The sequence below is a fragment of the Leptinotarsa decemlineata genome, unplaced genomic scaffold, assembly GCF_025532065.1.
Source record: "Leptinotarsa decemlineata unplaced genomic scaffold, Ldec_3_MD MMD2_tig00000882_RagTag_RagTag, whole genome shotgun sequence".
Lineage (NCBI taxonomy): Eukaryota > Metazoa > Arthropoda > Insecta > Coleoptera > Chrysomelidae > Leptinotarsa > Leptinotarsa decemlineata.
In genome coordinates, this window is record NW_027412556.1 from 4,672,877 (window position 1) to 4,683,133 (window position 10,257).

The 10,257-nt window shown below is 36.7% G+C and overlaps 1 protein-coding gene across 3 annotated transcripts in view; it reads right to left on the reverse strand.

Moving 5' to 3' along the window:
• The window catches only part of LOC111502769 (growth factor receptor-bound protein 14), a 339,060-nt gene that overhangs the window by 276,671 nt on the left and 52,132 nt on the right, over positions 1-10,257 (reverse strand). The window contains exon 1 of one of the 3 annotated variants that reach the window (XM_074174852.1): positions 9,296-9,544. The exons of 1 other annotated variant lie outside the window; for it this stretch is intronic. In XM_074174852.1, the coding sequence (XP_074030953.1) occupies positions 9,296-9,353 (58 nt within the window). In that variant the 5' untranslated portion in view covers positions 9,354-9,544. Of the gene's footprint in view, positions 1-9,295; positions 9,545-10,257 lie in introns of those variants that run through there. One more of the 3 variants, XM_074174851.1, reaches the window with a different exon arrangement.

Below are 10,257 nucleotides of genomic sequence, written 5' to 3' on the forward strand. Positions count from 1 at the left end.
TTACTCTGGCCAAGGGCATGTGGTGAGTAAGGGGAAGACCCCAGGTTCGGTTGTGGGAGAAAGCTCGGTGGGCCAGATGTGTGTGATTGAGGTATCTCTGAAATTTGTGCCGGCTACACACGACCGTATCAACGCCGGGGTGTTGCTGGAGGGCCTGACCAGCCCCTCGGACCCCCCGGGGTCTGGTCGTAACTGTGACTCTGTTTGAGTGGCCAGTGTACATGCAGGTAGTCATCTCCTCTAGCGACGATGTCATGTGTGAGATCAAGGAAACACAATCTATCTACAATCAAAGCACTGTCTTGGTGTTGAATCACGAATGTTCGTTTTTGGGATCTGATTTCATCTATTTACCTAGCAGTGCAGACCGACTTGGGAAGCCTTGTTATCTTTGATATTCGTGAATCAAGTATTTTGTTGTTAAAAAATAATTTTTGTTATGGTTGATTGCTTGATGAAAAGTGTAAAAGTCATCACAATGAGGCGACGTTGCATTGATAAACGAAGGACTTGTTGATAAACATTGAGAATTATTCTTGTTATTTTTGGAGTGTTATCGGCGAAAATATCTTGAGTGAAATCAGCATATTATTTCCGCAGTGAATATTAGTAAACATTCAATCTAAGGGCAACTCACACGTAGAACGATGGTTTCACATTACAAGTTAAATGAAAGTTTGTGCAAAGGAAAGACCGGGTGATTTTTGCTTCTATCTCTTGTACCAAAAGAAGAATGTTTCGTAAGCGTCCACCATACGATAACCGCCTAGTATGCTGAATTGCGAAAGAGACTTCTCAAACAAAAGCAAATGAACAACAATGATAATGACCCGTTAATTTGATATTCGATCCATAAATAAAATCATTATCGAAACATTTTTAGTGTATAAATGGATTGGCGATACACTAAAAGCTTTTTTATCACACAATGTAGATATCCATGTAATTCATAAGCCATCGGGTCTACAATTGCCACTGACATTCGATAATTCTTCGAGAATTTATGATTATGGTGTGTGATTGATACCCTCACATTGCACGTCAAATAAGTAAGTTTTATACTCAGGTACATCCCATGGCATTCCTCAGGGGTCAATCCTTGGACCTATACTTTTTTTAATATATGTGAATGATATTTTTCAAAGCCTACTACCTAGCACAGTCATCTGTTTTGCAGATGATACAACAATGATTCACTCTAACTCTGACATAAGTGAATTACCCGACAAGACCAATGAAATTGAAGAAAAGGCTGTAAACTGGTTAACTTTCAATAATTTGAAATTAAATACGGACAAAACTCAACAAACAAGTATATCTTCAAATAATAGGGTAACCACACAGCAGCACGAAAAATTATTAGATGTAATTATTGACGACTCTCTCAAATGGGAAAATCATATTGACTTTCTGTACAAAAAATTGTCAACTCAGCTCTACCTTCTTCGCCAGCTGAGAAGATTTATAAGTACCAATACATTACTAACTCCGTATTACTCACTATTTCACTCCCATTTAATGTATGGAACTCTTTTATGGGGAAAATCCTCTCATGCTCAAAAGATTTTCCGTATGCAGAAAAGAGCACTTAGAATAATAGCTGGAGCTTCATTCACGAACCATGCCAACCTCTCTTCATCTTTCACAAAATTCTGCCTTTGCCTTGTATATTTATTTTAAACACTTTGTCAGAGATCCATAAAAAGAAAAGTATATTCTCCACCCAATCAAACTATCATAATTATTCCAATAGAAATGCAGATGAACTTAGACAACCGCTGAATAAACTAGAAATGCCTATACGAAATTCACTGGACCTCAAGTTTTACAACCATTCACCAGCTGACCTCACTCAGCTCAATACTCAATCATTCAAGAGAAGAGTTAAAACATTTCTTTTAAATAACTATTTTCACTGTGTGGAATTGGCCGCGGTGGTAGTGCGTCCGACTCACGATCGAAAAGTCGTGGGTTCGATTCCCGCCTCGATCAGATATTTTTCTCGAGAGAATTCATCGGGTTGAAGCTGGAATGATTCTGCAACCGTGTTAGGAATCACACGTTAAAAGGTAAGACCTCGTTAGTCCTTAGCTCGCACAAGTTTCTCAACTTCTGGGAGTTGTCGTTCGTATGGGGGCGGCAGCTGATTAACGGAAAAACAGATTTTAAACAGATTTTTTTAAAGTCAACACAGGATTATATGAATAATACACTTAATGAATTATTCACTCAATAATAATTTATATATATATATATATATATATATATATATATATATATATATATATATATATATATATATATAAAATATGGCAATGGCATAACAACTTATGCCATTGCCATATTTTTTTAGATTTCTGAAAATCCACAATCTACAGCACTTCCCATGTTCTCAGGATGGTTCCCGATAACAGTAATACCAAAATTATTACCTTACCTCTTCCAAAATTAATATTGTCTCACAAAACTGTACTGGATTGGTCTCAAATTTATTCTGGAACATTCCAGACAGTCTACATACTTCTATAACAGGAAAAATCAGGAGGTATGTGGAACATTTGAAAAACAGTGGTATTGTGTTTTCCACGAACAAACAGATGGTACCGCAATCAGCAGTCCTTTAGGTCCGGCAATGGCCTTTTTCATAGAAAATTTTGAATAACTGGCCTAAGAATAAGCAAACGTGAAACCAACCATATCATTGGCTACGTTATGTTGGTTATTTTTGCCATACCACGTTCGTGGTATGGCAAAATGGTAAAGAGACACTGAACAATTTTCTATCACATCTAAGCTCTCTCGATCCAAAAACACAATTCACAATAGAACGAGAAAACCAAAGAACTCTTCAAGTCTGTTCTTGTGAACAGACTTGAAGATGGTACATTGGGCTACAGAGTGTACAGGAAACCAACACAACCAGACAGGTACCTGAAGAAAACCTCTAACCTCCAGCCACATCAGAAGAGGAGGGTAAATAAAACGATGGTTGAAAGAGTACGACGTATGTGAGAACCTAAGAGTCTTGGTGAGGAATTCACCTGAAAAATGTGTTCAAAGATAATGGGTACAGCGAAGAAGAATTCGAGCGAGCCATTCGACCCAGGAGTGAGAAAACCAAAGTAACCCCAGCCAGGCTGTTCAAGGGAAAGCTTTCCTTCCCACGTTGAAAATGTTACAGACCGGATTGGGAGAATCTTGGAGGAACACGACGTGGTACACAAACAAGGACAGATAATCCAATTAAGAGATAAAACCAGGGTCAAATACGAGCATCGTAGTTCTGTTAGTTAGGAAAGCTATAGACTATACTGTAGGCGACCCCTCCCGATACAGAAGGCCCCGACACTCTGTCGAATGAGGCCCTCATGTCCCCCGTTGACGGATGAACAATTTTCTCATCCACTCACCCCAACCAGGCATGTCGTCACCGTGGAGAGCGGCACTGATGTCTAAGGACCTTCATGCTGCCATCCTTAGGCATAAATACCTGCAGATCACGGTCACCTGGTTGGAATATTCAGAGCTTCTCTATCTCTGAGGTATATTCCCAGTGAGTAGAGAGAAGTACGAGTAGTATTCATACCCAAACCAGGTAGGATGGACTACACCTTACCAAAAGCATTCCGACCAATTAGTCCCACATCGTTCTGGCATGTCCTATGCGAGTGCCCGGAGTTATTATCGATAAGAGAGTGTGTTCGGCGAATCTTGGTCTACACCTGCCGATATAAAGGAGATGTCTCCCAGTGACCTGTCCACCTGACAAGGACAGGATGGACGATGACCTAGGAGGACAACTCCTCGGGAGGATGTACAATGGGTCACATGTGGCCTGAGTGCTGTGGGCTTACACTCACCCTCCCTACTCTACAGATACAGACCTGCAGATCACGGCCATAAAAACGGATAATAGCTGTCACAGTTCAGAGATAGTGGTTCAGTTAATACAATTAATTGTCAACAAACTAGATAACGATGTGGGTACTTATTTTTGAACCCTAAATATGTGTTTTTAGGGGGATTAGTAATTTCAAGGACGCAGATTTTGCAGATTTTCCCTCGAAATTGCAATGGCTTCTTGATGATGCTGAAAGTTTACCTACAACGACTTCTGTACGTAAATAGCCGTCTCCTACCTGTTCCCCCTCTTACACGAATAGAGGTTTCCTAATTTTTCAAATGAGTTTTTGGAAAAATACAATTGTATGGTATAGACATGATTTGTGAGTCATTTGGTTGTCTGAATAAGTGTGAAACATTTAAGGAGTTGATTCCTCATCGAAAAAAAAATAGGTTCTTTCATATAAAGAAATTTCATTGGAGCATTTGTTAAGATACAGCCCCTTAAAGGGGGCACATAAAATTTGTATAACAAATTTTTTCACAAGCACTGAAAATGTTACAATATTGAAATTAACCTGACGTTTTGTACTACCAGAAAGACACTTAGCCAGTAATTTATTTGGTTTACCCCATGGTTGTAAAAGGTGGAAAACGCAACCCCTAAAATTTATTTCCAATGTAACTTTCTGTCTTATTATTTGTTTACCATTTAAACATTTATTTCCGATAGCCTGTTTCATTCTAAAGAAAAAATGTCTGTTGGGTTTTTTGCTCAAAATAAACCAGTTCGCAGCAAAAAATTATTTTAGGAACAACTACAGAGGTACATCGTCATAAATGCGAAAATACGAAACTAATCTATCTAGTAGGTCGCTATTAGCGATAGTGACAATTGAATTGGTATGACGCTGTCAGTTTGTGAATTTTCGAAATTGAATTAATATGAATGAAAGAACCTATTTTTTTTTCGATGAGGAATCACCTTCTTAAATATTTTACACTCATTTAGTTACACCCTTTATATATGCTGGAGAGAACAGCAAATGGAGTCAAAGGTGAGTAATATCACCTATGAAATGTCTTAAACTGAAAGTAACCAGTACGATTAGATGCCCAGTAAAATAGATGTTTCCAAAATGATACAATACAGGTACGTGCTATATTTGTCGTAGCGTTATCAGTTCCAACAATGAAAGTCAATAAATCAGATGAAATGATCCGTAACAATCAGAAAGCAAATAAAAATTCACTCTTTGTTTATTGAGGAATAGATAGTGTTATCAAGAATCTGGTGCTATAAACAGGAAGTCCCCAGAATCTGAAGAAAATGTATTTAGTTAGGGCGTTACTTCAACCTTTGATTAGGTCGACGAAGAAGACATATTTATTTACATTATATTCACCTCAAGAATATGCTTCATTTCCACTCACTTTACACACTGATCTGTTATAATTGGTCTTGTGCCTGTAAGTTTCTCAATTTTCCTATTACATCTAATTGACGTTTTATTATCAAATTCACTACCAGGAATAAATCGACAAAGAATGTGTCAGTGGCCAAAGAGTGTGTCTATCATCAACAGAAGTCGTTGACTTCCGATAATTGAAAATCGAATTCCTTCAGAGTATCGTTTCTCGAACTAGGCTGAAGACGACAACAAACAACAGGTTTGTCATCGCCCCATCTGCCTGTGAACGAGGTAACCAACCGCATATCCGAAATTTGCCAAATTCCTCCTATAAGGAAAGAAAACTTGTCACATATAGTCAGTGAGCATACTTGAAGACTGGCTATACTCATAGCCTAGTCAATAATTCCTAATATTATATCTGAATTTAGATCATCCCGTTCCTTAAGGTTATCAATACATTCTTCACCAAACTTTAAAGGATTTGAAAGAAAGTCATTGGTGATAATCTCCTTAATTTTTGCCAATGTTATTGTTATATAGTGGATACTTTGAGGTTTAATATTCAAGGCAAATTCTACCACATTTTTTTCCTCTTTTGAAGCGTTTCTCCTTCGCACTTTGAATAAAGGTCCTAAGTCTCTAGTTAGGAAAAAGTAGTCAGAGTTAAAGGGCAAGTGTTCTGAGAATGGAAAAGGAGATAGACTCCAACTTCATTTTTTGAATCGAAGTTTTGAAAAAATAATAATTTCCTTTCAGTAGGAGCTCAGAGACAACATTCTTTTCTTCAATATAGAGTGTGTAACAATGAAAACTCAACAGAGCCGTTTTTTAATATAAAAAGTAAGATTTTTAAAAAAATCTCGGACACGTCGATTTATAATTAAAGGGGACACCTTTCAGACTAATCAGATTTTTTGTAGTACGCACCCCCCCGAAGGGGTGCATCCGACGACCCTTATTTAGATAGGGAAAGTAGGTCGAGTGGCACCGTGTTTTAAATGTCTTTCGAATACCTTTACAACTCTGTTGAAAGAAAATTATTGTAACGATTAAATTTCGAGATAATTTGAAGTTAAAATTGCCATGTTAATAATACATTAGACAGACCACTCGGTAACTTGTATGCCTAAATAAAAAAAAAATTCGAGCAGTTGTTCTTATCAGTTTTTTGTTAAATAAAATCTTTTTTTTTTAATCAATACCCACTCCTCTTCTTCCAGTTTTCATTAGTACATCGATTGTTTTGTTTAAACGGGTCGTGTATTGTTATTTGTTATTTGCTTTATTTTTTGACAACGACCAAAATGCTAATAGAACATCAATTTTATTTAACGAGCAAAACCCTGGTAAAAGCAGAAATCACGTTCTGGATTTGGTCACAAAATTCAGGGAGACAGATTCGGATTTAAATAAGAAAAGAAATGTTCAGAGAAGGGTAGTGAATGACGATAATGCGATTGGAGTGATTGGTCAAGTCATCGCCAATCCCAGGTTAAGTACCAGAGGTTTATCAGCAATGGCCGGAATAAGCCATATAAGCGCATGGAGAATCCTTAAAAACCACAAATTTCATCCCTATGAAATTAAACTTGTTCATGAACTCAATTAGGATGACTTTGACCGAAGACAGGAGTTTTGTGAGGGCATGAGTGAGAGATTAATGCAAAATCCCGAGCTGTTTTATAACATCTGTTTTTTGAACGAAAGCTCATTTTATCTGAATCGTTGCGTGAACCGTCACAATTGCCGTTATTGGTCAAATGAAAACCCAAGACAATACGCAGAAATACATACCCAGCATCCCCAAACGTTGAATGTCTGGGCCGGAATATTAGGCAATCATATTATAGATCCATTTTTCATTGAAGGAAATTTAACCGATTCTTATTTACAACTTCTTGAAAAGGCAATACAACCTTGTATAGCTGAAATAATTGAACAGCATCCAAGATGTCAAGATGAATTTATCCATTTTCAACATGACGGTGCACCACCCCATTATGCCCAGCAGGTTCGAAATTTTTTGAATAATCATTTTGAAGGACAATGGATTGGCAGAAGAGGTCCAATTGAATGGCCAGTACGATCACCAGATTTAACACCACTGGACTACTTTTTGCCGGGATATTTAAAGTCTAGAGTTTATGCTACACAGCCAGCCAATTTGGATACATTTCGTCGTAGAATTATTGATGTAAGATCAAAATTTGAACAAAATCTTTATTGTTGCTTGGAGCAAAATGGCGCACATTTTGAACATTTACTGTAAATTTCCTATGTGAGTTACCCTTATTAGGTTTTACTTTTTTTGTGTGTGCTTTAAAAAGAATTATTGGGATTAATTGACCCTAAAACAGTTTTTTAAACTTTTATGTGTCATCAGCATTCAAGGAAATCAGCAGGTTGTATTCGTTGTGTAGGTAAGTTTTTAGTATGATACAATTTTTTATCAGAAGCTTAAAAATGTAAGGGAGGTAACCAACCCCATCCCCCGAAAAAATCTCCTCGTAATAAACAAATAATACTTACTTTTTTACGAAATCAAATGGACTCGTATTAGCAGGTTGTCACACGAAATGCAAAATTTTATTTTTATTATGAAAGTTCTGAACGTAAATTGTACCTTAAAAAAATTTGATCTATTTTAAAAAGAGTTGAACTCAATTAAAATACCTTTAAATCTTCAAATTATTTCGAAAACTAATCGTTACAAAAATTTTCTTTCAACTGAGATGTAAAGGTATTCGAAAGACCTTTAAAACAAGGTGCCACTCGACCTACTTTCCCTATCTAAATAAGGGTCGTCGGACGAACCCCTCCGAGGGGGGGCGTATTACAAAAAATCTGATTAGTTTGAAAGGTGTCCCCCTTCAATCAGAAATCGACGTGTCCAAGCTTTTTTTAGAAATCTTACTTTTTATTTTCAAAAACGGCTCTGTTAAGTTTTCGTTGTTACACACTGTATAGTTTCAGGTCGTCTGCAAATAGTAGTCTAGGAATATTAAAAGAGGTTGCCAAGTCATCAATAAAATGTGAAAATGAAAGAGGTCCAGGACTAGAACCTTGTGGTACCCCAGATGTAACTACGTACTGAGCCGATTTGAAAGATTCATAGTCGACGAATTGTTTTCTGTTAACTAGATATGATTCAATTGGAGTAAGCAGTTGGTTACAGGGTCCCAATTTTGTCAATTTGCTGAGAGGAACATGATGGTCTATTTGATCGAAAGCTTTTTGAAAGTCTGAATAAACAACATCGACTTGTTTTTGCTTGTCCAGGTACGTAAAGAGGTATTGATTCAAACTTGCAAGATTTGTCAGACATAATCTTTGTTCTACGAAACCATGCTGAGTAGGAGAAATAACTTTTTAAATATGAGAGTACATAACATTTTGCACACATATCTCGAAGAATTTAGAAAAGTTACATAAAATTTAAATTGCCCTGTAGTTTGTGATATTGCTAGAGTCGCCTTTTTTAATATCGGACAAATTCGAGCCATTTTCCACTGCTAAGGGAAGGCACAAGTTGATAGAATTAAGTTGAATATGCCTATTAAAGAGGGAACCTCCAAAATATTGTTTTTAGTAAAGCCATAAGCCATTGAACTTCAGTCGTTGATGTTCCCATGAATAAATCATTCCTTTGAGAAAATAAACTCATCTGGAGAACTACAGAACCACCGGTGAGATTGGTCGTTACAAAAAAAATTATCGTAAGGAGCTATCTTAAATCAGTCCAATAAAATCTAATTTATGATTTTATCTACACGTACGAATCCAGGTCAAGTCAACCGTAATCGATGAACTGTGAAACTGCTGAACACTATTAGGAAGCTACATTGACCAGAAGGAATTTTTGATCCAGATATAACCACGGGATCGGTATCCAAGCGGGTGAGTTAGTTGTAGCCTGTAGTTCACGCAGACGAAGTCGCGAAAAAAATTTGTTGTATGTGAAGAAATTCTGTAATTATTGCGTGTCCAATTCGCGACCAATTCAATCAGATAAAGAGCTATAACATCGTTATACTCACGCATGGATCTGAACATCCTCGAATAGATACGATCCAATTTTGTCAACAAACTATTCATTTACTGCACACAAACACTGAACGAAACACAAAATAGTCCGAAGTTCTTGAAGAATCGCTACAGAAAGACAAGAGAACAATCTTCTGGACTTTGCAATGTTATAAGTCATACACAGTATGTTTTAGTTTCTAGCAATCGCGTGTTCCGTAATGAATAACAATAGAAATAAGTCACCGTTGACATTTGAAGGTTGCAGAAATTATTTTACGAATTGCGAATACGAATCTTGATAGACATCTATTAATCCGTATGAGGAAGACGGCATTGAGAAATAGAGATATCTGCACCACGTAGTTTTATCTCGAAATAATGAAACGAAGCGACATAGAATTTATATGATGAGATAAGAGTTATTCCGTTTGTCCTTATCAGTTTGAAGAGTAGGGTCATCATAGGATTTTTTGCGATGATTTTTCTGAGTTATCTCATCATTGAAAGTAATATTTTATTGAAATCTATCAAAAGATACTGTGTTACGTTCAAAAGTAATAGCGCTGTATTTCTCGAATTAGGAACACACGTGTTTGAGAGTTGAAGGAAACAATAGAGCGTTACTGAAATTATACTTGATTTGATTATTTTCCTCATGCTAATTATACGAATACGGATAAAAATTTGAATTTGTGAAAAATTTCAAGACATAAAAGTGGAAGACGGTAGCCTGGTGGATTGACGTGGGTGGTGGTTTGCTCCACTGACTCATTCGACCGCTGTGTGAACCGGTAATTCGAACCGCAAGGCCGGACGATCAATTTTCACTTTTTATCGATACGTTGGACGAAATTAAAAAATCTGACGATATATTCGATTGGTTGCTGACAAATAATTTTAAGTCTTTATCTTATGATGATAAATTTTACATTATTAAAACTCTGGGAAGGCCTCAACCAAATTTGATTTTAAT